Below are 26,596 nucleotides of genomic sequence, written 5' to 3' on the forward strand. Positions count from 1 at the left end.
TTAGTGGGACTCTGCATCATAGTTTTGCCACTAGCTGTAGTAGTAAATATTGTAGCACAGATTTTTTTTCATTAGGGTTATCTTTGAAAGATTCTATCTAGCTTAACATTTTATATTTCAGGATTCTCCTGACATAGTCAAAAGAGAGATAAAAGTTACAGTTTTGCAGACACGAACTTTAAAACCCAAATGTATGTTAATACTAGAGTCCATCCCCTGTCCCCCCAGCGCTGGGGATTGAAACCAGGGCCTCTGTATGCTAGGCAAATAATCAGGCCACACAGTTTGTGTTTGTTGGTTGGTTTACTTTGTACCAGTATTGGAGTGTGAACTCAGGGACTAGCATTGTCCTTTAGCTTTTTTATTCAAGGCTGGCGCTCTACTTGAGCCACACCTGCTTCTAGTTTGTGGCTGATTAATTGGAGATGAGAGTTTCATGGACTTTTCTACCCAGCTGGTTTTAACTGTAATCCTCAGATCTCAGCCTCCTGAGTAACTAGGATTATGGGCATGAGCCAGCTGTGCCCCGCTGTCCTGAGCCTTTACTGTTGATTTTCTTTGATGATAAATAAAATCAATTAGCTAAAGAAATGAGCAAACATTGTTGATGATCAATGGGAATTTGACCATTTCTTTTTTCTTTTTCTTTTCTTTTCTTTTTTTTTGCCAGTCCTGGGGTTTGAACTCAGGGCCTGAGCACTGTCCCTGGCTTCGTCTTGCTCAAGGCTAGCACTCTACCACTTGAGCCACAGCACCACTTCTGGCTCTTTCTATATATGCGGTGCTGAGGAATCAAACCCACGGCTTCACGTATGTCAGGCAAGCACTCTACCACTAAGCCACCTTTCCAGTCCTGACCACTTCTTAAGCATTAGAATAATGCTGTTTATTAAAATTGAAAACATTTGAGCAGTTGGAGAACACCAGAAGAAGCTGGGCTCTTTTGTCTCAGCCTGTCTTCTCTCTCTTCCTCTAAAATGATTTAATTAATTGGATTCGTGCCACAATGGAGAACTCCATAACTCGAGGAACTTCAGAGATTTTAATAGAAAGTAGACTCAAGCATTTAGAAGCTGATATTCCTGATTGATTCAGCATAGAAAAATAGGGATAACTTGAGAATGAAAAGCAATAGAAATACACAGACCCAGAGTATGTTCTCTGGGATTATTAAAACGACCCTCAAATTTCTCTAATGTTTCTTTTCTTTCTTTCTTTTGTTCCCTCTGAAGTTGCTATAACCCAAGGTGGAGCTATCCAGATTTCTAACCCAGGATCTGATGGTGTTCAGGGACTGCAGGCCCTAGCCATGACAAATTCAGGAGCTCCTCCGGCAGGCGCCACCATTGTACAGTACGCAGCACAATCTGCAGATGGCACACAGCAGTTCTTTGTCCCAGGCAGCCAGGTTGTTGTTCAAGGTATATTTTATTAATCTAATACATTTAGAATACCTACGCATTATTATATTACACTTATCAGTGGCAATTTCATAGTTTGGGGAGCTATCCAGGAGGTAGATGGGGGTGAGGGAGAAACACTTTGAAAGGTGACAGGAAGAAATAGCTTAATACTTTAAGCAGGTTAAAGTTACATCACTTTCATTTCTTAGTATGATAGAACAAAGAGAGTTGGGGATATAAGTAAATTTTTATGTTAAGTAAATATCCTTTGTGGGGGGGGGTCATGAGGGCTTCACCTGACATTCTTATTCTTTTATTATCACATAAATAAAAATATATTTTAAAATAATTTTATAAATTTTAAAATGTAAATGATATTAAAACGTCAGTACTGCTATTTCTATTATTATACATTTTTATTTCTATGATGATTTAACTACGCCCTGGTCCTTGACACCCTGAGTGTAGGTTTTTCCCGGGATGTTATCATTCAAGTGTAATTTCTGGACAACTCATCTGAGAACAAATGCTAACTCTTGTGTTTTTCTTAAACTGTTCTTAGCATATTAGATTTTAAGATACCTGTTCCAGAGTTCCACCCTTACGAGATAAAACTGTTGGTAGGCAGCCTTTCCTCAGTTTTAGGGGTTACTAACTTTTAAGATTACTAAGATTTTTTTTGGGGGGGGGGGGTTGGTCATGGGCTTGAACTGGGTTCTGTCCCTGACTTCTTTTTGCTCAAGGCTAGTGCTCTGTCATGCTGGGCCACCGCGCCCCTTGCAGTTTTCTGGTGGTTGATCTGAGGTATGAGTCTCATAGCCCTTCCTGCTGGGCTGGCTTTGAACCATGATCTTCACTCAGATCTCAGCCTCCTGAGTAGCGAAGATTACAGGCACGAGTCGCTGGCACCCAGCCTGAGCTCTCAGTTAAACTTGAGTTACATAGTTTTAACTTCACTGTAACATATAGATTTAATACTTTAAAAGTCTGACTGTGTTTTTTGTTTTTGTTTTTATCTTTCATTTCTAGAGCTTTGACTCAAGGCCCTGTGCTTTCACGGCTACTTCTCAGTCATTTAAGCCATACCTCCACTTCTGGCTTTTTTTTTTTTTTTTTTTGCTGGTGGTCCTGGGGCTTGAACTCAGAGCCTGGACGCTCTCCCTGAGCCTCATTGTGCTCAAGGCTCTACCACTTGAGTCATAGAAATACAGAACCACTTCTGGCTTCATCTAAGTAGCTTATTGGAGATAAGAGCCTCACGGACTTTTCTGCCTAGGCTGGCTTAGAACCATGGTCCTCAGATTTCAGCCTCCTGAGTAGCAAGGATTACAGGCGTGGACCACCAGTGCACAGGCACTTCTGGCTTTTTGCTACTTAATTGGAGACGAGTATTTCAGATTTACCTGCCCATGGCTGGCTTTGAAGGTGTGAGCCACCAATGCCTAGTAAATAAATTCTGTATTTTAACTTCAGGCTAGTCTTCTGGGTACATTTGCTTAGAATTCATCACATGAATTTGTTGTTTTTGGTTTTTCAGTCAAGGTCTTGTTATGTAGCTCAGGCTGATCTTGAACTCACAATCCTCTTACCTCAGTGTTGGGATTATAGGAGTGTCATACCATGTCCAGGTTCCTCACCTCAAATTGAAGTAGTGTAATGCAGTGCTTTTGATCAAAAGTCTTGGCAAGGTCAGAATAAAGCAGATTGTAATAGATGAATCTCTTAAAATGTAACTGTATTCATATAATTTGGAAATATAGAAAATATATAGAAAAGAATGGAATATAAGTAAAAACGTGGGAGAACTCAAGTATTATTTGTGGAGAAAAACTCACAATATTCACACAATACTTTTTTTATTAATAGTGTTTTCAGATGTTTGTACAAAAGAGTTTTAATTTAACATATTATTGTTTACCTTCATTGTAAAATGAGAACCATTTGTTATATTTTCCCTACAATGATGAATCCGGCATGCCTCAATGAATAATCTTAAAGAAATTCTTAACAGATTTCTTCTCATGTCATTCCTTCTACATAGAAAAATCATACGCAAATTTGATATTCTAGCAAAGACTATCTTTGTGGGTTTTTGGTTTTGTTTTACCAGTCCTGGGGCTTGGACTCGGGGCCTGAGCACTGTCCCTGGCTTCTTTTTGCTCAAGGCTAGCACTCCACCACTTGAGCCACAACACCACTTCTGGCTTTTTCTGTTCATGTGGTGCTGAGGAATCAAACCCAGGGCTTCATGCATGCTAGGCAAGCTCTCTACCGCTAAGCCACATTCCCAGGCCCTATCTTTGTAATGTCTATCTTGTATATAATGTACACCTAGCTTTTGTGCTTTGGGGGTTAAATTTGAGAACTCTTTCTTTTTCCAACATCACAAGGTTATTTTTCTATTTTGTCTAATATGAATTTTAGAGTCTGAGTTGCTTATTCATCTGGGACTCACCTCTACATTTAGTATTAAGTAGGAATCCATTTTTGTCCCTTCACAATTGGAGAGCCTACTAATGGTCTTTTCTCCAGTCATTTATGGGACATCTTAAGTATACAATAAATAGATCCTCATGTATATTGGGTGTATCTCAGGATTCTTCATTCTGAACTGTTCATTTTTCTCATATACCAGTGGCATAGAACTAATTCTCCTTCCTTTTCCCTTAGTTTGCTTCTGAATTATTATTTTTTTTTCTGGTCCTGGAGCTACAACTCAGGGCCTGGGCTCTGTCCCTGAGCCTCTCTGTGCTCAAGGCTAGTGCTCTACCACTTGAGCCACAGCATCTGTTTTTTTTCTGAGTAGTTTATTGCAGATAAGAATCTCAGACTTTCTTGCCCAGGCTGGCCTTGAACTGTGATCCTCAGATCTCAGCCTCCTGAGCAGCTAGGATTACAGGCATGAGCCACTTCTACCAGGCTTATTTTTTCTTTTTCATTCCACTGTCTATATGCTGTATAGAGATAGGATTATGGTTTTCTTTAGTTGATCTTTTATCTATATACCTTGTTAAATGCTCAATTATTAATAGTCTGTGATACTATGTAAATGTTTATACTATATACAAATAATTATGTTTCATTTATTGTCTTCCCGTCCTATCTCTTGTGCTTGTTTTTCTTCTTTCCTTTCCTCTTTTCTTCCTTTCTTTTTACAGTAGTGGCTGGGCTTGTTAAGCATAGATCAGTGAGCTTTCTTACCTTGCTTTTCTGAATTCAAAGAAGGTCAATGTCTATTTCTAAATTCTCATCCTGACAAGTTGGCCCTGACAGTACTTACCACTGGAAACCTCTGCTTTCTTCACTTCCCTGATACCACATTCTCCCTTTTTCTTCTGCTTTTCTGCTCCTTTTCTGCACCGGTCTTCAGCATGGCATCTTGAGCCTTCTTTCCACTGGAGCACTCCCCGGGTGACCTTCTATGACTTGGCGCCCCTCCCCCTCCCCAACCCTCACTTCCTTGGTTCAGGCTGTCATCCTGTGATCTGCACTCTCCTGCAGCAGGAAGTGCTCCCCCCCCCCAGCTTCCCAAAGCTCTTAACCCTGCTAGAGGCAGCAGCAGCTCTCTTCTTGACTCAGTGTTTTGCGAAACTATTTCTGAAAGTGCAACCAGACCTGTGTTGTCATTGTTAGCTTACACTAGTGACTCACACCTGTAATCCTAGCTACTCAGAAGGCTGAGATCTGAGGATCCTGGTCTGAAGTCAGCCCTGGTAGCAAAGTCTATGAGACTATTATCGCCAATTAAACTAACAAGCCAACGTGAAGCCCATGTGGCTCAAGCGGTAGAGAGCCAACCTTGAGTAAGAAAGCAAAGGGAGACTGCCCAGGCCCTGCGTTCAAGCCCTACTATCAGCACAAAACAAAAAATTATACAAGCAAAGAGGTTGCTTTCATTGTGATTTTCCCACAAATGTGTATAATATATTCCAGTCAATCTCTCCTCCTCCCATTACTCAACCCCACTTCCTAATAAAATTTCAATTTTTGTTCTATTCTCATACTTTGTGACCGTATTTGTTGTCTTTCACCCTTTTTAGCCCAACCCACTGGTCTGTTACTCTTTCTTTTCCCTCCCTAGCCCCCTATTGAGCAACATCTTTCATTGAAGTTCTTGATGCTGTTAACACATGTAGTTGTAATATACTGAAAAGTATTCACCCTGCAACTAGACTCTTTATTCATTCCTCTGAAACTGCTGCTGTTCCTCTCTCTCTCCTCTCTCTCCTCTTTCTCTCTCTCTCTCTCTCTCTCTCTCTCTCTCTCTCTCTCTCTCTCTCTCTCTCTCTCTCTCTCTCTCTCTCTCTCTCTCTCTCTCTCTCTCGTCCTGGGGGCTTGAGCACTGTCCCTGAGCTGCTTTGTGCTCAAGGCTAGCACTCTTATCACTTGAGCCACCGTGCCACTTCTGGCTTTTTCGGTGTATGTGGTACTGAGGAATCAAACCCAGGGCTAGGTAAGCAAGCACTCTACCGCTAAGCCACATTCCCAGCCCTGCCTCTGTTTCTTACAAAAGTCTTTACCACCATCGTTTCTCCTTCTACATTACAAACTTATCTGAACACGGTTCCTAATCTACTAAGTGCTACAACCAAATGCCTTAGACTGGGTTGTTTGCACAGCACACATTTACCTTTATACTGTTTTGGAGGCTGGGAAACTGAGGCAGCAATGTCTGGTGAGGACTTCTTGGTTCACAGCCAGCCATCTTGTGTGTCCTCACCTGGTAGCAGAGGCCAGTGAGCTCCTGGAGGTGAACACTGATTTTGTGCTGGACACTTCATTCTCACAACCTAGAGCTTTCTAATGCCATGGCATTGGGGTTAGGATTTCAACGTTTGGATGGGAAGAAACACACTCACTCGCTAGCATGGGGTCAGTCTCTGAGCAGAACCCCTCCATGAATGGCAGACAAAGTCCCAAATCCTAAATGTAGCCAAATCTGTTTGATCCAGGCCTGGCTTCTCTGCTGGCTTCTTCACCTCTCCCCTCCTTTTCCTTTTGCCACGGAACGCTTTCTCTAATCTCTGCCAGCCCATCCCTTTTCCCTGTCCATGGCCTTCCTACCTATCTTTCTTCCTGACAGCCACTTTCCCTACTTGTAAGCACTCAGGTTTCGTCTAGTCTGACACTTCCTCCAGGAGACCTTTCCGTCAGATTCCTAGGTAAAGTATGAAATTTACTGTGGATCTCTTTGACCTGTCTAGAGTTTTGTCACAAGTTCTGTTTAGACTGTGAGCCTTAGTACCTAGCAACATCCTTAGCATATAATAAACGTCCAGAAAACAAACACGTACGGCATACAAGTGATAGTCTTCCTGTGTAAAACAGTAAGTTACATATGCTGATGGACTGAGTTTAACTAGTTAAGTAACAGTAATCAACTGAACAAATAAGTCACCTTTGTGGCTCAAGTGGTAGAGTCCTAGCCTTGAGCACGAAAGCTGAGGGAGAGAGCATAGGCCCTAAGTTCAAGCCCCAGGACCAGCACACACACACACACACGCAAAAACAAGCAAATAAACATTGAGGGCAAGTTGTATTTTCTGAAGTTTAAAATTAACTAATAAGCTTAGGCCCAAATTTTTAGACATGGCTGGGATGAAAGTCTTTGATGGAGCCCCCTGAACAGGGTTGAGGCCTAGGCCAAGGAGAAGGTTGACCCCCAGCTTTCTTATTTACTCAGGATATTTTCAGTGTGAATCCCAGGCCCTTGGCAGGGACTCGGGAAATGGGACTCTCTCACCTGTCCCCTCGCATGCAACAGAATGTAAGGTCTTTGCCTTTATTGGAGGATGCAGGATGTTCCCTGATATAAGGTCAGATCGAATTCTAGCCATACCAGAACATGGGCTTTGTACAACCCACTGATAAAAAGGTTCAGCCGCGTACCATTTTTTGCCATAGCAAAAAAGAAAAAAAATTTATTTGTATGTATTTATGTATGTATATGTAGGCTGTGATGTGGCATACCCTAGAACATTTACCAATGTTTTATTTAACCTTGTTATTGTTAAATTTTTGGTAATGATTCAGCGCTTTACATGCTGAACCTTCCTTAAGAAATTTGACACTTAAAAAAAAATTATGAGCCAGGTGCCAGTACCTCACATCTGTAATGCTAGCTAGCTACTCAGGAAGCTGAGAGCTGAGATTCACAGTTCAAAGCCAGCCCAGGCAGGAAAGTCTGTGAGACTCCCATCTCCAATTACCTACCCAAAAGTTGGAAATGGAGCTGTGGCTCAAATGGCAGAGCGCTCGCTTTGAGCACAAAAGCTCAGGGGCCGCGCCCAGGCCCGGAGTTCAAGCCCCAGGACGGGCAGCAACAACAAAATGAGTAGCAACTGTGATTTCTTTATGGATTTTTTTAAGGGACTAAAAGCTGATGACATTCTGTGTTCGGCCGAGTCCCGAGTTGCTGTGTTGGGGAGCCCCCAGGGCCGGGGTTCAGCAGGTTCCCTTGATGGGAAGTCATGGTCGCGGAAGTTTCGGTATTTACTTCCTCCAAATGGAATGGGGCAACAGCTGCATCTCCTGGCGGAGCGAGAGGGGTGTGTATCTGGGTTGTGGGGGGGGGACGGGTGTGTGTTTGGGTGTGTGGGGGGAGTGGGTGGTTCTGGGACGTGTGGGGGGTGTGTTGTGTATGTGTGATAATGGGGTATGTGTTGTGTGTGGGTGTGTGTAGTGATTGTGGGGTGTGCTGTGTGTGATTGTGGGGTATGTGTGGTGTGGGTGTCTGGGTGAGTGGGGTGTGTGGTGTGATTGTGGTGGGTGTATGTGGGGTGTGTGTGATTGTGGGGTGTGTTGTGTGTATGTGATTGTGGGGTATGTGGGGGATGTGTGGTGTGGGTGTGTCTGGGTGTGTGAGATTGTGGGGTGTGGTGTGAGATTGTGGGGTGGGGTGTGTGGAGGTGTGATTCTGGGGTGTGGGTGTGTGTAGTGATTGTGGGGTGTGGTGTGGGTGTGTCTGGGTGTGTGTGATTGTGGGGTGGGGTGTGTGTATGTGGGGTGTGTGATTGTGGGGTGTGGTGTGGGTGTGTGAGATTGTGGGGTGGGGTGTGTGTATGTGGGGTGTGATTGTGTGGTGTGGGTGTGCGTGATTGTGGGGTGGGGTGTATGTGGGGTGTGTGATTGTGGGGTGTATGTGGGGTGTGTGATTGTGGGGTGTGGTGTGTCTGGGTGTGATTGTGGGGTGGGGTGTGTGTATGTGGGGTGTGATTGTGTGGGTGTGTCTGATTGTGGGGTGGGGTGTGTGTATGTGGGGTGTGTGATTGTGGGGTGTGGTGTGGGTGTGTGAGATTGTGGGGTGGGGTGTGTGTATGTGGGGTGTGTGATTGTGTGGGTGTGTCTGATTGTGGGGTGGAGTGTGTGTATGTGGGGTGTGTGATTGTGGGGTGTGGTGTGGGTGTGTGAGGTTGTGGGGTGGAGTGTGTGTATGTGGGGTGTGTGATTGTGTGGGTGTGTCTGGGTGTGTGATTGTGGGGTGGGGTGTGTGTATGTGGGGTGTGTGATTGTGTGGGTGTGTCTGATTGTGGGGTGGGGTGTGTGATTGTGGGGTGGGGTGTGTATGTGGGGTGTGATTGTGGGGTGTGGTGTGGGTGTGTGAGATTGTGGGGTGGGGTGTGTGTATGTGGGGTGTGTGATTGTGTGGGTGTGTCTGATTGTGGGGTGGGGTGTGTGTATGTGGGGTGTGTGATTGTGGGGTGGGTGTGTGATTGTGGGGTGTGGTGTGTGATTGTGGGGTGTGGTGTGGGTGGGTGTGATTGTGGGGTGGGGGTGTGTGTATGTGGGGTGTGATTGTGGGGTGTGGTGTGGGTGTGTGAGATTGTGGGGTGGGGTGTGTGTATGTGGGGGGTGTGATTGTGGGGGTCGCGGGCAGTCTCCGTGCATTCCCCGCTCCCCCCCTCCCTTCCCCGGAGACGGTTGGGTTCGCCCCGCCCGCGGTGGCCCGCGGTGGCCCAGTCCCGACGACCGGGGGCGGGGCGGGGCCGGCGCCGCGGGGCCCCGGCCGTGACCGCCCGCTGACGGCAGCGCCGGGCCGGTGACGCGGCGGTGACGTCGCGGTGACGCGCGCGCCCCGCCCGCCCGCCCGGGCCCATGCTGGCCGGCGGGCGCAGTCGGCGCGGCGCCGCGTCGGGGCGAGCAGGGCGCTCCGCATGCCCAAGCCCGCCATGGCCGTCACCGGCGACGAGACAGGTGAGGGCGCCCCGGGCGGGGCCGCGGGGGCCGGGCCGCCCCGGAGTTGGGAAGTCTCTTTCCGGGGTGCGCGCGTGTGTGTGCGTGTGTGTGCGCGCGCGCGCGGGTGTGCGCACGCCGCTCCGGTGCGGGGCGCTCGCTCGCCCGGCCGTCGCGGAGCCCCTCTCCCCCCTCCCCGCCCGCCTCCTCCTCCGGCTCCGGCCCCCGGGCCGCTCGGCCGCGGGGAGACCCGCACGCGCTCCGGCCCCCGGCCACCTGTTGCAAGTTGAGCGCGCTCCGGGTGAGCGCCGGGCCGGGGCGCGCGCGCGCGTGCGAGGGAGCGTGCGCGCGTGCGAGGGAGCGTGCGCGCGTGCGAGCGAGCGCGCCGCCCGCGGGCGCCCCCCGGCCCCGGCCCCGGCCCCCGGGCGGCGCGGCTCCCCCGCTCCCCGCTCCCCGCGCTGACGTCACCGCGCTTCCGGGAACCCGGCTCCGCGGGGAAGCGGGCGAGCGCGGCCCGTTGACGTCAGCCGGCCGCGAGTCGGGCCGCGAGTGAGTCAGTTCCTTCCCGCCCGGCCCGCGCGGACGCGCAGGGCTCCCCGGCGCCCCCCAGCGCCCCGTCCCGGGAGTGCGCCGTCCCCCGGTGCGCGGCCCTGACCCTGACCCGAGCGCGGTGGCCACACTGTGGCCTGGAATGGGCACGGCCCCGGCCCCGGCCCCGGCCCCGGCCGGGCTCCGACCCCCCGCCCCGCACTGGCGCGCCCCACCGGGCTGGGGGGGAGGCTTCCGTGAAGTTGGGGGGCATACATTGCAGAAGCCCCCAAGGACTCACTCATCATGAAATGCAAGTGAACGTAAAACGACCCAAAGTGCACGTCCCCCGAATTCTCAGGCACTTTGCGCAGAGTTTCCTTCTTCCGTGTTTATTTTTTAAATAGTTTGGTTTTGTCTTCCTTTGAAGCTAAAGTTTTTTGATTCCTGTCCACCATTTGACCTGCCAAGCATAAAGGGAATATCGTAACCCGGTGGAGTTGAATATTGAATATGTGTAAACATGAGTGCTTCAGGAGAATCTTAACAGTGGTTTGGTAACTAAGCAACCGTTTTATGCCTCTTCATAATGTATTTTGTCAGTAATGCTTCCCACCCATGACTTCCCTTTCCAAGTTAAAATGTTCATAAAATACTGAAACTTAGAAATGTCAGTTAAACTGGGGCTGGGAATGTCGCTTAACGGTAGAGTGCTTCAGCCTGGCATGTGTGGAGCCCTGGGTTCGATTCCCCAGCATCACATGAACAGAAAAGGCCAGAAGTGGTGTTGGGGTGGCAGAGTGCTAGCCGTGAGCAAAAAGAAGCCAGGGACAGTGCTCGGGCCCAGAGTCCAAGGCCCAGGACTGGCAAAAAAGAGAGAAAGAGAAATGTCACTTTAGGGCATTATTTCACAAGACCTGATTGTGTGTTCTGTAATGATTTTTTTAACTGTGTTTAGTCCTCACAGAACCAGTGCTATTTGAAAAGCTATTTGAAAATGAGAAGTAACTTTCATTTCCTTTATTTTTAAGAGCCAACGCAGTACATAATTCAAGGAAGTTACCAAAGGTTTAGTAGAGAAGCTTTCAGAGCCAGGCCTTTGGATTTTCAGGATTGGCAAAGATCAATGGCTAGCAAGCTTTTGGCCATGACCTACATTATGATATCATGGCACAGGTGAATGTGTGTGTGTGTGTGTGTGTGTATGCATGCACGTGTGCTGTATATTAAACAAGTTTCAAATGTAATATTGCTACTTTGCCATCCTATATTTTACTTGTTTGGTTTTTTTTTTGCTAGTATTGGGGCTTACACTCACAACACTTCACCTTATCTTATATTGCTCAAGATAGATGCTCTACCACATCTCCATTCAGTAATTTTTTGCTGATTAACTGGGGATCATTGCTGATTAACTGGAGGTTAAGGACTTTACTGCCCTAGCTAGCCTCAGTCCTCAAGTGTCAGCCCCTGAGTAGCTCGGATTATCAGCATAAGCCACCTGAACCTGCTGCTATTTCTTTTTAAATTTTTGTTGTTAAAACATGGCTAATCTTGACCCCAAAATTGATTTTATGACACATTAATGGCCAACAACTTAGTCTGAAGATTTCTACCATACATGTAGATCAGTCCTTTTTTAATATTTTAAAATTATCTTTAGTTGTACAGAAGGGTTCCAGTTCAGCATGGCAATTTATGAATACACTGAATCTTGTCACTCTTCCATCACCCCTCCCCCGCATCTATCCCTATCAGCCTTCCTGTATTAAATGCTTGGCCTAGGAAAGATTTAGCAGCATTGGTTTATAAGATCATAGAATCAAGTATAAAAAGTGAATATCTGTACTTCATAGGACTGTATTATTGATTCTTTTGATATAATTTTAAATTTTTAGTAGAAATTTCTTAGTGCATAAGTTAATTGTGTTAGGAATATAATTTCTGTGTTTTTTTTTTTTTTTTTTTTGGCCAGTCCTGGGCCTTGTACTCAGGGCCTGAGCACTGTCCCTGGCTTCTTTTTGCTCAAGGCTAGCACTCTGCCACTTGAGCCACAGAGCCCCTTCTGGCCGTTTTCCATATATGTGGTGCTGGGGAATCGAACCCAGGGCTTCATGTATAAGAAGCAAGCACTCTTGCCACTAGGCCATATTCCCAGCCCCAGGAACATAATTTCTTGACTGAGTCTTTTAAGGTAAGTTATAGCCAAGCTGGATTTTGGAATTATTAAAAACAAGCCTTGCCATTGTTTAGATGGGGAAAATAGTGTCTTGGTTTCATGGGCGAGAGCAAAGGTGAATCCCACTCTGTGAGAGGAACGTTTGCCAATTGATTGTGTTTGGAAAATTTGGCGTAAAGGAATAGTTTTGATGAGGTTTTAACTTTTCAAGTTATTAGCATGTAAAGTTATACCTATGTTGAAATTAGAAATGCATCACTTACCTACCTGAAGTGTCAATAAAACCTTAAAACTCTATGAAGGATAACACTGAAAATGGCTATTATATGGTTTCTCTACTGCTTCTGAAAACATGTAGTATTTATGATATGTATTTTACTTTGCCTTGTTTTATTTGTTTATATGAATATGTTGCCTAATAAAATTGTTGTAATACTTTGTATTTGACTTATGCAAGTATTCAAGTAAGAAATCACCTAAGGTTCTATAGTAGCATATATATAAGTTAAAGAGCTGTCACAGAAACTAGCAGATTGTGATACACAAGAAGCAGTACATAGAGGTTACAGGATGAGGGGCCACTGAAGACACCGAGCTGAAGAAGAACTTTACCTGCTTCTTGCATCTTCTGGCTCTCGCGGGGGGTGGGGGGGGTGGGGGGGTGGCATGCGTTTGTATCCACGTGCAGACCAGAGTGGAAAAAGGAGGCTTCTAGGCTTACAAAGGCCGCATGGCTACTCAGGAGGCTGAGATCCTCAGATCTTGGTTAAAAGCAGACAAATGGAAGAAATTCTCACCTAATTCAATTAACCACCAAAAAACTGGAAGTAGAGGTGTGGCTTAAGTGATAGAGCAGTGGAAAAACCAAGCAAGAGCTCATGGCCCTGAGTTCAAGCCCTAGTACCAGAACAAGACCAAAGGCAGCATGTACTGAGCCAGTTGGGGGTCTTCTGGCCCTCTGGTTCGGTTCAGACCTTACTTAAAGCATTACTCTCGGAGCTCACCCGACCTCGACAAATTAATAATTCATGTTAAATATGAAATAAGTTACAGTAGCATGTTAGGTATTGCTTCAAAACATATAAGAAGAAATTAGCATTGTTTTAAATAACCAAATGGTGTTTTTCTGGAATATGTATTATTACTCTCATAGGACAACAGAGCATTTATTTGCCATTATGTATTAAAAACATTAAAGGCTGGGAATGTGGCTTAGTGGTAGAGTGCTTTCCTATCATGCGTGAAGCCCTGGGTTCGATTCCTCAGTACCACAAACAGAAAGAAAAAACAGCATTAAATTTCAGGAATCACATATTTCTCATAGTTCATAAATTCATATATGTCCTATTTCTGACTAAGACAAAAGTCAAAGGATCGCATCCCATACCTAGAATGTGTACAGTTTTTACTTGTCAGTTATGTATCAGTAAAGTCAAACAAAAATGTTTAATGACCTAGTTCTATGTGATCTATGTGCTAGGTAATTGTATGGTGAACCAGTAAAGATAATAGTCATTTTATATAGGATTACTTAATATTCCTAGGCAAAAATTGAGCACTGGGGAAGGGAAATTTTTTGAGAGCATGGGAAAACATTGGGCCTAATATGGGCATTAGGAACACTGGTGTGACAGAGAGAGAAAAAGAATGGAAGAAACAAGGTAAGTAGTATGACAGTAGCTAACTGGAGCTGGGAGAAAGCCACCTCCCCTCACTGTCATTACTAACTTACCTTTGTTGCTCTTGAGGTCTGTGTTAAGATTCATGCTATACAGTAAAATGGAAATCTCTGTACAGAAGTGTTATTTTCCAGGTGTGACAGTACACACTTGTAATCAGCACTCGAGCGAGGGTGAAGCAGGAGGATCACAGGACATAAAAAAGATTTTTATGCAGTTAATGTGCTCAGTACTATAATATCTCGATAAATAGTTGAAGAAAATCACCATTAGGGGTGGGGAACCTAGCATTCATGAAGCCCTGGGTTCGATTCCCCAGCACCACATAAGCAGAAAAAGCCGGAAGTGGCGCTGTGGCTCAAGTGGCAGAGTGCTAGCCTTGAGCAAAAAGAAGCCAGGGACAGTGCTCAGGCCCTGAGTTCAAGTCCCAGCATTGGCGGAAAAGAAAAGAAAAACATCATCATTTGGGATGTTGGCAATTGTTTCACTTTGGAAATATGTTAAAATAGTCACATGGGTAGGTTTCTTTATTTCTCTGTTTCCTACTATGACTTGTGTGGTTCTCAGTTTTATTCTTACTAGTCTGGCAAGAGTGTATCATTTGGTCATTTTGCAATTCTCCACCTACAAGCCTCTATTTTAAATAGACACACTGAAAAGGACATTTCATGTTATCTTTTAATAGTAATTTTATTCTTTGGGCTGTTAAAATTTTAAAAAGCTCTTGGGCATATTTTGTAACCAAGTGAGGATTGAAAGGCTTATATTTTGGTTCCTCTGGTTTGTTGGAAGGGAAACTGGAGGGGAAATTTTATGTATGCATATTACAAGCCCTTTAAGACACAGTATAAGGCTAATTTGGAACTGTGTCTTTCAAAATGTAAGAAAGGGAAGAGGAGGGGAATAACGCTGAATGCTACTATGTGCTAGACACAGTCGTAGGTGAAAGGGTTTGTTGTGAGTATGAAATGAGATAATGTATCCCCATTTTACAGATGAGGAAGCTGAGCTTGCCCCAAGTCACATGGCTGGTAAGTGGCAGAGCTGGACTAGAACCAGACTCCAAATCCCATGCTCTTTCTGCTGTTCCATGTTTAAGGCTGGCAAAGAGAGAGGTATGAAGTCAACCAGAACTGAGGGTTGGAGGAGTTTCTGTTCACAAGAAATCTTTGATACCCAAATCCACAGTTTATTTTCCATGTCAGGACATAGGTGGTGAGAAATACATTATAATTAGAACCCTTTGCTTCCCAAAGGCCATGGAAGCCTGGCACCCACCCTTCACGCCTGTGTTCCTCGTAATTCAGGAGGCTGATAGCCGGGGATCGTGGTTCCGAGTCACCTCGGGCAGGAAAATCTGTGTGAGACTTAGCTCCAATTAATCACACACACACGGACGGAAGTAGAACTGTGGCTCAAGCGGTAGCGAGCTAGTCTTGAGCAGTAAAGCTGAGAGACTGCCTACGCCCTGAGTTCAAGCCCCTGGACTGGCACAAATTAAACAAACAAATGTAAATAAGCCCAGCACTGGTGGATCACATCTGTCATCCTAGCTACTCAAGTGGCTGAGATCTGGGGATCATGGTTTAAAGGCAGGCCAGGCAGGAAAATCCCTGAGAATTACCTCAACCAGAAACCCGAAGTGGAGCTGTGGCTCAAAGTGGCTGCAGCACTAGCCCTGTGCAGTGCAGCTCAAGGACAGTGCCGATGCACTGTCAGTCCCCACCACCGAGAACAAACTAACACAGATAAACAAGTGTAAATACCTGTGAGGCACATCAAAGTATATCAGAGGGAAGCTGGAGGAATTAGTACCCTTTTTTTTTTTCTATCCACCATGGGCCTTGAACTCAGGGCCTAGGTGCTGTCCCTGAGTTCTTTTGCTCAAGGGTAGTGCTCTTCCGCTTTGAGCTACGCAATGCCACTTCCAGTTTTTTAATAGTTAATTGGAGATAATTCTCGGCGATTTTCCTGCCTGACCTGACCTAAAACCGAGATCCTCAAGTCTCAAGCCTCCTTGAGTAGCGAGGATTACAGGCACGTGCCACTGGCCGCCAGAGCCTTTCGTTAATAAAATACATGGGGAGTAGAGCTTTCTGCTCCTGGTGATAAAGACTTAGCTACGTCACCATGTCTGTAAGAAAGCTTGCTTATCTGAAGCATTCCAAAAAACATTAGGCCTGTGAAAAACCCTAGGAAGTTCAAAATGCATAGTGTAGCACATGCAAAAAAGTACACACCTAGAACTGTGTGACATTTTTTTGCTTGCTTGGGAATAAAATTCATATATAAAGATCTTTTTCTTATCAGTTATGACTTTTTTTTTCTGGTTTGTCATGAGGCTTGACGTTAGAGCTCGGACACTGTCCTTGAGCTTTGTTGCTCAAGGCTAGCGCGCTACCACTTTGAACCACAGCACCACTTCTTGTTTTCTGGTGGCTAGTTGGAGATGAGAGACTCACGGACTTTCCTGCCCATGGCTTTGAACCCTGATCGTCACATCTCAGCCTTCTGAGTAGCTAGGATGACAGAAATGAGCTCGCAGTGCCCGGCTGCCATCAGTCATGATTTTTAAACCCCATGTTTTCAGGAAATAAAAATAAAATTCTAAAGCTGGGCATGGTAGCACAGTCCTGTGGTCCCAGCACTTAGGAGGCTGAGGCAGGAGGATCGCAAGACCAGCTGAGATCTATACAGCAAAACCTTGTCTCAGGAAAAAAAAAAGATAGTAGCTTTACTTCCTATTGCAGAAAATAGCAGTGCACATAGAGTAAGAATAAAGAATCCTGGTGTGCCTTCCTATTGGGGTTTATACTTCCTCATGTGCAGGGTTTGGAAGGAACACCCTAGAAGCTGATCCATTTCCCAGCTGCCTGCAGCCATTATTGTTCCGATTTTAGAATGTCAATATGGAACCTCCAGCTGTTGTATTATCTCGCCTTAATAGTCCCCCAACCCTTTTCCTTGCAGTGTGGGAGAAAAAGAAGGGGGGAGCTGTGCTATTTTTCATTCCCTCCATCTTCCAACATGACCAACAATGTCTTCCTAGCATTATTTTTAAATTACACAAAGAAGGAAGATGAAGTACAACTTTACAAATGGCCTTTTATTAGTTCTGTGAAGATCCTTAGTTGATCTTCCTTCAAAACTCTGTTTTATTCTTCCACTAGCCCTAAGCATTTGCCCAATATTGAGGTAAACATGTGATTATTTTTAAATAATCAATTTGCTTTATTGTTGTTGTAAAGGTGTGTGTAGAGGGCTTGCCACGACGCGAGTCGAGTGATGAGTCCGTTTCCTTCCCTCCAGCGTCTTCTGTTCCCTCTCTGTCTCCAGTCTCTTCCTAGCTACTCCGGAGGCTGAACTCTGAGAATCAGCAATTTGAAGTCAGCCCTGGCAGGAAAAAAAAGCTCAGGGACAATGCTGAGGCCCTGAGTTCAAGCCCCAGGAGCAGCGCACGCACGTGCGCGTGCGCACACACACACACACACACACACACACACACACACATCCTACTTGGATATTTTCAGTAATGTCCTAAGTGAGAAAGTCTTGCCTCTCATTTTGGGAAATTTTCGCTTCGTACTCGGTTGAATATAATTCACTTATATATAAAACTTTACCTCTTTTGAGCGGCATTTGCTTCAGATCAGACTTTATTGTATGATATAACTTTTTTCTGGCAAGTCCTGGGGCTTGAACTCACAGTCTGAGCACTGTCCCTGAGCCTCTCATGCTCAAGGCTAGCACTCTACCACTTGAGCCACAGCGCCACTTCTGGCCTTTTTTCTGTGTATGTGGTGCTGAGGAATCGAACCCAGGGCTTCATGCTAGGCGAGCACTCTACCACTAGGCCACCTTCCCCGCCCCATGATAAAACTTTTTAACCTCTTTCTTGCATTTAGCTTTCAGAGCATGCATGTTTTGTAATACATCACAGACTATCAGATTGACATTCTCAAAGAGGAAACACCAGTGTTAGAAACATTTTGTCACTCAAACCCATCTGTCTTTTCTAGGAAGCAATATTTATTTCACTTGATAGACAAGTTTGGGGTATAAATTAGGAAACTGAAACATGACTTTTAGCACCAATCTGAATACCAAGTAATCTTAAATCTTTTAGCTAGCTATACTATTCTTAGGATATGTTTCTGAAATTAGGAAAAAAATCAACTAGAAGGTGGGTGCTGGTGGCCCACCTGTAGTCCTAGCTGTACAGGAGGCTGAGATCTGGGTTAAGGATCACAGTTCAAAGCCAGCCCAGGCAAGAAAGTAAGTCTGTGAGACTATTATCTCGGATTACACACACACACACACACACACATACAGAGCCAGAAATAGAGCTGTGGCTCAAATGGATGGTACAGCCCTCATCTTGGGCACAAAAGCTCAGGGACAGTACTTAGGACCTAAAAAAAAAAGAAACAACAACAAAAACACTGCCGACAACAAAAAGCCCTAGACCACAACACGCTATGCTGGAGTTTCATGTTTTTATATCCACCTACGACCGCATTGAGAAGTCCATCGCTTTCTTGGAGTGGGCTCTCCACTTAGGTTTTCAGTCACTGCTGAAGGCGTGACCGAAGGGGCAGAGGATGCCTCCAAGCTGGGACACTCACAGGATAGCCACGCTCTGCTTGATTCAGACCTCCACAGCGGCCTGTGTGCCCCAGCTTGCACTTCCCACTGGCTTGCCTGAAGCACTTGTCACTTTTAGAATCTCTTGTGAGCTGCTTGTGAAAACAGCCGTGTGAATAATTAAATGCACAGACACACTGAACGCAGGCAAAGCGGCACCCGTCCCCCAAGCTCATGGTTTCTGGGCATTTTCTCTGTGCCCTGGAGGCCGCGTGTGTCTTTTGTCTGTCTGGTGTGCTCCTTGTCTCTCACCAACTGTGTTAGGCTCAGTGCAGTTCCATCGGTATGTTATGTTTAATGAGTCGTTTCCAAGGATTCCCATTATGGGAATTAGTGCCCCATCTGCTTTTCTGTAAATACTTAGGAGCACATTTCTGACCTGAAGAAATCAGTCAGAAAGCCTTTCATATTTCCATTTTTCTATATTAAATGTAGAAAGCATACTGAAATATTCATAGTTTTGTCCCAAATGGTGAAGGGCATCTTTGATACAGTCCTCTCCAACGTAACAAACTCATCCTTACGGAGAGGTCAGCAGTGGTTCACTAGGTGGGGGCTGGTCGCTCACGCCTGTAATCCCAGCCATTCCAGAGGCTGAGCTCCAGGCCAGCCCGGGAAGAAGGTCCGGGAGGCACTGATCTCCAACAGAGTCCTCGGGGATAGCCGGGCGTGGCGCGGTGGCTCGAGTGGTAGAGTGCTAGCCTTGAGCACACGCACACACACGCGCGCACACACACTCGTGTCCCTTACGGGTTAGTGGACACCGCCCGTGAACTTGCCACTTGTTTATGTCCGCCCGTACAATTGTGTTTGGCTGCAGCTGCCACAGGGGACATGCCCACTTACCAGATCCGGGCTCCCACGACGGCGCTGCCCCAGGGCGTGGTGATGGCCGCCTCACCGGGGAGTCTGCACAGCCCCCAGCAGCTAGCAGAAGAAGCCACGCGCAAGCGGGAGCTGAGGCTCATGAAGAACAGGTAAGACGCTGCCCGGGTAGTCGAGGCCGCCTCCGGAGCGCACACCGGTGAGACGGGGTGTGCGCGCACACACGCGTGCCACAGCTCTGCTTCCTGCTCGGGGGTGAGCCTGTGAATCCATCTCCAGCTGGCTTCCCAGCCCCCTGCGTTAGGATGGCAGCTGAGAGCCAGGCCGCCCGGCAGCTGCTGCCGGGATGAAGGGGGGTAGAACAAGGCACACTTTCTAAGCTAAGCCCTTGAGTGAAGAAGCCGGGGTGTGAACACACTGCCTCTTGATCAGTGTCACCCCTTCCCCCCCCACCCCAGTTTATCTCCTCCCGTCCCACTTCCAAGTTTATATAGTTTACCCTTCCTCACTCCCTTTGCGTGTGTCCTCGCTTGGTGCCCTCCCCAACCAGTACCCACTTCCTAGTGTTTTGTTTCGTTTTGTTTTTTTGGCCAGTCCTGGGCCTTGGACTCAGGGCCTGAGCACTGTCCCCGGCTTCTCTTTGCTCAAGGCTAGCACTCTGCCACTTGAGCCACAGCGCCACTTCTGGCCGTTTTCTGTATACGTGGTGCTGGGGAATGGAACCCAGGGCCTCGTGTATACGAGGCGAGCACTCTTGCCACTAGGCTATATCCCCAGCCCTTCACACTAACTTTTTAAAACAATAATAGACCTTAGTCACAAGGATTTTGTACATGCTGTTTTCTTTGTGCTGTACTGTGGTAAGTATAATGTTAGTTTAATAGCCAGATCAATTTAATTGTTAAAAGATTTTAAGTCTATTATACTTACATCTGTTTTGTAATTTGTAACTGTATTTTTCATAGATTTGTATAATGAAATAGATTTTTTTTTATAGTGAAATAGATATAATTGGGTTCGAAATCCAGTCAAATGCAGACCCAAAATAACAAAGTGAATTGAACTCATCCATCCCTCCACCTCTTAGCCACCTGCTAAGGTTAGCTATAGGATGCATGCTTCTCATCTGTTCTGTCATTTCCTTTCATTTTTTTGTTCCATAGATCTGTAATATTATTTTTAGACATCAGAATTTCATAAAATGCTAGTTTCCAAAAATTTTTAATTGAAACAAACATTAGGTAGCTTACTTTACATATTTTTGGCTTAGTTCTGGAGAGTGGTACAGACAAATTTGATTTGCAAAATGAACTGCTTACACAGCAGTTCCCAGGAGTAAGCACACAGAATGTGTCACACGGACTCACTTCCGTGCCTCTTCCCAGAGCCCCGCCGAGAGGCCTCGGCTCGGAAAGAAACCTTTATCTGGTGGAGACGTGTGGGTTGGTTAAAGTTGTTCGTTTTTGTGCTGCTCAGAGAAAATACAAAGAGTGGGCCCTAGATCTGTGGTCCTTTTCCCATAGACTCATTTTCGATTTCAACGTGTTTGCAGTAGAAATGTCTGCACATGAATGAGATCTCTCTGAGGGAAAGGTGATAAAACTTGTGTATTTAGAAAAAAAATCTGGGGCTGGGAATATGGCCTAGTGGTAGAGTGCTCGCCTCATTATACATGAAGCCCTGGGTTCGATTCCCCAGCACGATGTATACAGAAACGGCCAGAAGCGGCGCTGTGGCTCAAGTGGCAGAGTGCTAGCCTTGAGCAAAAAGAAGCCAGGGACAGTGCTCAGGCCCTGAGTCCAAGGCCTGGGACTGGCCAAACAACAACAACAACAAAGAAAAAAGATCTAACAAATAAAATAGTGATGATTAGTTAGCAGTTGTGTTTGAGCTGTAAGTAGTAAGAGGCTTAAGCCTGGGGTGGGTTTGGAGGCCAGGCCGCCTCCCGCTGGCCCCAGACGAGCCTTTTGCAAGCCTCTCCCAGAAGAGCGCCCGCCGCTGCGCTTGACCCCCACTGCGCTGGCTAGAAACAGCTTGCTGCTTCCCTAGCCGCAAGGGGGCCGGAGGATTGACTTCCGCTTTTCAAACCTCAATTGTAGACCAACCCACGAGAAAGGGGGCTAGCAGCCGCTTAGTATCTGCTTAGCGGCTTTTAAGTGGGTTTGTTGTTGTTGTTGTTGTTTGCCAGTCCTGGGGCTTGAACTCAGGGCCTGGGCGCTGTCCCTGAGCTGCTTTTGCTCAAGCCTAGTGCTCCACCACATGAGCCACAGCGCCACTTCTGCTTTTTGTGTTTGTGTGGTACATAGGAATTGAACCCCAGAGCTTGCTTGCTTCGTGCGTGCTAGGCACGCTCTACCACCGAGCCACATTCCCAGCTGCTGAGGGGTTTATTTTTTATTTTTTTGATAGAAGTTTATTTATTTATTTTTGGCCAGTCCTGGGCCTTGAACTCGGCCTGAGCACTGTCCCTGGCTTCTTTTTGCTCACAGCTAGCACTCTGCCACTTGAGCCACAGCGCCGCTTCTGGCCATTTTCTGTATATGTGGTGCTGAGGAATCGAACCCAGGGCTTCATGTATACAAGGCAAGCGCTCTTGCCACTAGGCCATATCCCCAGCCCTATTTTTTATTTTTTTGAGACAGCATCTTGCTATTTAGTTTTAGTGTTTTTAACCCTGTGTAACTGTCCTGTGAGAGTCTTTGTGGTTATTATCTTTGCAGATAAGGAATGCAGACTGGAAATGTTACTTAATGAGTTGGCCAAGAACAATGATATGCAATCAGGAAATTGTGTGTGTGTGTGTGTGTGTGTGTGTTGGTGGTACTGGGATTTGAACTTGAGGCTTTTTGCTTCTTCTGTTACTTGAGCCATGGCCCTAGCCCCTTTTGTTAGAATGATTTTTTCTGGTAGGATCTTGGGCTTTTTGCCTGGGGCTGGCCTGGACTTGAATCCTCGCCCTCTGCCTGTCACGTGACTGCAGTTGCAGGCTTGTGCTGCTGCTCGTATTTGGTTTTTGAGACAGTGTCTCACTACTTAGTTTTGCTGACACTGGCCTCAAAACTGTGGTCCTCCGATCTCCACCGCACAGTCTGGCGAGTCTGTATTCCAGAGCCTGCCTCCTTCCCTAACACCAAGATGATCTCAAAAGGGGCTACAGTGTAAGCGTCACACTTGACTTCATGGAAAATGTGCTTCTTTTCAGCCTGGCCACATTTTCCTCTTGGCCATCTATTTTCCTCTCCATGTGGAGGGTAGATGCCTTCAACGACAAGGCTGACAACTGAGCTGCCTATTAATAGAGGAGGCAGGTGTTTTCCACCATGGCGAAGCCCTTAGGAATGTGTCCGGTGGTCTGCTCAGTGACTGCTTTGTGCTCGCAGTGGTTCAGCTCTTAGTAACACACCCACAAATGCACACACGTCAAATGTAAAGTGTGGACATTTACTGAAAACAAAACAACTTTCCAACACTGCTACTAGGTATTTAAATCTTCATTTCACGGGAACTGGTTTTGTTGAATGACTATCTTCCTTCTAATAGAGAATTTAATGGACATAATCATGGTATTTATAAGTGCATTTTTATTTCACCGTGGAAGAGGTGAATGATGTCCTCAAACTAGAATGTTTGTGTGTTTGGATTTATTCTTAGCTTCTTCCTGTGCATCATTTAGATTAAATTATTCAGTTTTTCCAGGTTCAACTCACTTTTCCTTCCCTTTTTTTTATTTTTTAACATTAATCAGCCAAAAGGTCCAGAACTTTGTGCGTTCCCAGGGTGAGTGCATTGTTCTTGGCTAGAAAGTAGGGGCTGTTTCCTTCAGCTCATGGGATTTCAGTTTCTTTTCTGCCAACTCTTGCTTCTCATAAAGAAAACACAGATCACAATCAGTGAGCGTCAAGTATGGTTAACGTAGAACATTTGGGCAAATCAGTTGTGTGTGTCACCGTTCAGGATTGTAGCCATGCTCACTAGCATTACAGTAACTCATTTAGCCATGTGACATTACTTTCGCCAAAAACATAGATAATAATATATAGCAGTTATGCTGGAATTGAAGACTGAAATAAAGCTGCTTCCAAGGGAATCTTTCTTAAAGGATTTAAACAAGAGTTGACCTCCCCCTATCCTTAAAAAGAAAAGGTGAAGGAAAAAACACTAGCAATCCTAATTGGGTTTTTTGGTGGAATTGTGCATAAAGATGACTAACTCTTGTGCTGATTTGTCTGCTGTTTCAGTCTGTCTTGCTTTGTTTGCTTATTTGTTGCTTTAAAATTCTGCATCCTGAATATTAAGTTTAGCATCTGCATATTACAATGCACATGCTTACAGAATAGTATTGAAATGTGCTCTAGCTGTTCAATAACTTCCTTTTCTCTGTAATTGTAATTGTAGTGTTCTCATATTTGGGGCCTAAATTGTCTGAATTACTGAATGTTGTATTATGTGATGACCTGTTCTTTAATTTTTGGAAGCAGTGTCCATGTCATTTTCATTTTTTAAGAATGTACATGTTATGTTTATTGTTATTTATTCATGTTGTGTTTTCTAGCCAAAAATAATCCCACAAAAAAAACCCTGTTTCCTGCAGTCTGATTGGTCTTGTTTTACTGAGATTTAATCTTGAAGAATAAAAATCTTCAATCTTAATATTAAAGTTTCCTGGAGATGAATTCTTACAGTCATTTAAACCAAATAAAAGGTGCTCATTGATGGACTAGGTGACTTTGAGAAAACCAAGCCTAGCGGAGAGCGTGGAAAGGATAGACAGACGTGAGAATTTGGTCCTGTTACTTCCTGTTTCTCCCACACAGTGTTGGCTGTCGTCATCCCGGGATGTGTGCTGTAAGAGAACCCCAGGGGGCAAGTGGTTTGTTGTCTGTTGTCCTCCGGGAAGGCCTGTGCCTGGTTGTACCTGTGGTGTCCTCCGTGGGGCCCGCGTGCGGCCTTCGCGGGGAAGGTGCTCCTCTAGTCATCTGCCTTGTGTTGCTTCCAGGGAGGCTGCTCGGGAGTGTCGCAGGAAGAAGAAGGAATATGTGAAATGTCTTGAGAACCGTGTGGCTGTGCTTGAAAACCAAAACAAGACCCTCATTGAGGAACTCAAGGCCCTCAAGGACCTTTATTGCCATAAAGCAGAGTAACTGAGCCTGACCTTGTGTATGGGGAGCTGTGAGCAAGGCAGGCGACGCGGCGGGCCTCGGGTCACCAGTGTGGACTTGTGGAAGGGACATCTGTGACCCTTAACTAAGAATCCACTTGGTCTGAGGGTGTGAAATTGAATTGGGAATGTTGTTCCGAGATTTGGAGTACGTTTCTGATTACTTACCAAGCTTACGTCCACGCATTTGTCAATCGCATGCAAAAACAGCAAGAAAAACAATGTCTTGTTTGCCCTTATGCCTCTACTTTTTCTAGGGAAGCTGCTAAAGAATGTCGACGTCGAAAGAAAGAATATGTGAAATGTCTGGAAAGTCGAGTTGCCGTGCTGGAAGTTCAGAACAAGAAGCTTATAGAGGAACTTGAAACCTTGAAAGACATTTGCTCTCCCAAAACAGATTAGTAGAAATATTTAACTCTGAACTGACTGCAGCATGTACAGTTGCTTTTGAAAGCAATACAATATATAGCTGGCAAGAATAATGGCTTTTCCTTTGTATTATTCATCTTCCTGTCTCATCTCTAACATTCCTAAAATGCTTCACTGTACGTACGTAACTCCTAGCCCAAACTACCATTTTTAAAAAGAGACAAACTGTAAACAAAAAAAAAAAGAATGTATGTAAAAATTCTTGAACTATTTGTAAGACTTGTGACATATTTGCAGTTCCCAACCTCTGTGTCATGAATAGCGTCCTCCGCAATAAAGTTTCATACAGATCTTAAAAAAAAATCATTTTAGGAAAGGATGATCAAAGATGCATTCAGCAGTACAATAAAAAGCAAACCGCAAAAATACCTCAGGAAATAACGGAAAGTCTAATTATATGCTTATATGACAAGAATAGCCTAGGAATGAATTTATGGCGTTTATAGATTTTTATATTAGTGGCTTTGTAAAGAAACGATTGTATTGCTGTCCTTCAGCGTCGTGAAGACAACTTTTAATAGAACTCTGTCGGTTTCACTCTGTAGTATTTGGTACTTATTTCAATGTCTTCATCTTGTCGAGGTGCCCGGTGTGGGTTTGATGTTACCCAGAGAAAGTGCCATGATGCCTCCCGGACAGTAGTGCAGCACTCAAGGGCACAGGCCGAGCCCACCGCGGGCCACGGTCTCGCTGGCCGGGGCCAGGAGGGCGAGCGTGTCTGCCCAGCGTATTCCAGCCCCAGCCCCTGCAAAACACTGCGCGTGTGTGTGAGTGTGTGTGTGAGTGTGTGCACGTGCCCGTGCGCGCGCCAGGCCTGGGTACTGTCCCTGAGCTTTTGTGTTCACAGCTAGTACTTTACCTCTTGAGCCACAACTCCACTTCCAGCTTTTTACTGGTAAATTGCAGATCAGAGTCTCGTGGACCTTCCTGCCTCACCTGGCTTTGAACTGCGATCCTCAGGTCCCAGCCTCCTGAGTGGTTAGGATTATAGGCATCGACCACTGGCACCTGGCAATTTTGGCTTTCTTTTAAAAATACTCTTACTGTGTTCTGAATTTTCTTTTCTCTGACTACTTTTTCATAAGTTCTCAATTTCTTTTGTAATCAGCTTTGGTCTTTGATGAGGAAACGGGCCATGGAAGGAAACAGGAAAGGAAAAGCCCCAGGTTTCAGTGAGAAATGTTTTTGGTCACTAGAAAGCACTCTTGTGTTCAGTGGTTGACCAGCAGAGGAAGCCCCAGGAATCAGGGATCAAGAAACTTCGGGTCAGAGCTGAGCCTTGGAGTGATTGACAGGGCTGGAAGGCGGGCACTCTGGACAGGAAGGGCCGAAAACCTGCTCCACTCTAGGAGCTTGGATCTGGGAGGCTAGAGAGAGGTAAAGTTAGGTTTCTAGCCAGGTACCGGTGGCTCACGCCTGTAATCCTAACTACTTGGGAGACAGATCTGGGGATCATGGTTCAAAGCCAGCCCTGTCAAGAAAGTCCATGGGACTTTCATCTTAACCACCAAAAAGCTGAAAGTAGAACGGTGACTCAAGTGTTAGAACGGCAGGTAAGGGACGGTGCCTAAGCCCTGAC

The 26,596-nt window shown here is 45.7% G+C and overlaps 1 protein-coding gene across 13 annotated transcripts in view; it reads left to right on the forward strand.

Moving 5' to 3' along the window:
- The window catches only part of Crem (cAMP responsive element modulator), a 69,251-nt gene extending 43,690 nt beyond the window's left edge, over nucleotides 1-25,561 (forward strand). For 3 of the 13 annotated variants that reach the window (XM_048367394.1, XM_048367397.1, XM_048367399.1), the window contains 4 exons: nucleotides 1,233-1,421; nucleotides 14,957-14,992; nucleotides 19,426-19,582; nucleotides 24,846-25,561. In XM_048367394.1, coding sequence (XP_048223351.1) covers nucleotides 1,233-1,421; nucleotides 14,957-14,992; nucleotides 19,426-19,582; nucleotides 24,846-24,990 — 527 coding nt within the window. In that variant the 3' untranslated portion in view covers nucleotides 24,991-25,561. The other 10 variants (XM_048367395.1, XM_048367398.1, XM_048367400.1 and 7 more) reach the window with 8 other exon arrangements.
- The last annotated feature ends 1,035 nt before the right edge of the window (nucleotides 25,562-26,596 follow it).

The sequence above is a fragment of the Perognathus longimembris genome, chromosome 18 (assembly GCF_023159225.1).
Source record: "Perognathus longimembris pacificus isolate PPM17 chromosome 18, ASM2315922v1, whole genome shotgun sequence".
NCBI lineage: Eukaryota > Metazoa > Chordata > Mammalia > Rodentia > Heteromyidae > Perognathus > Perognathus longimembris.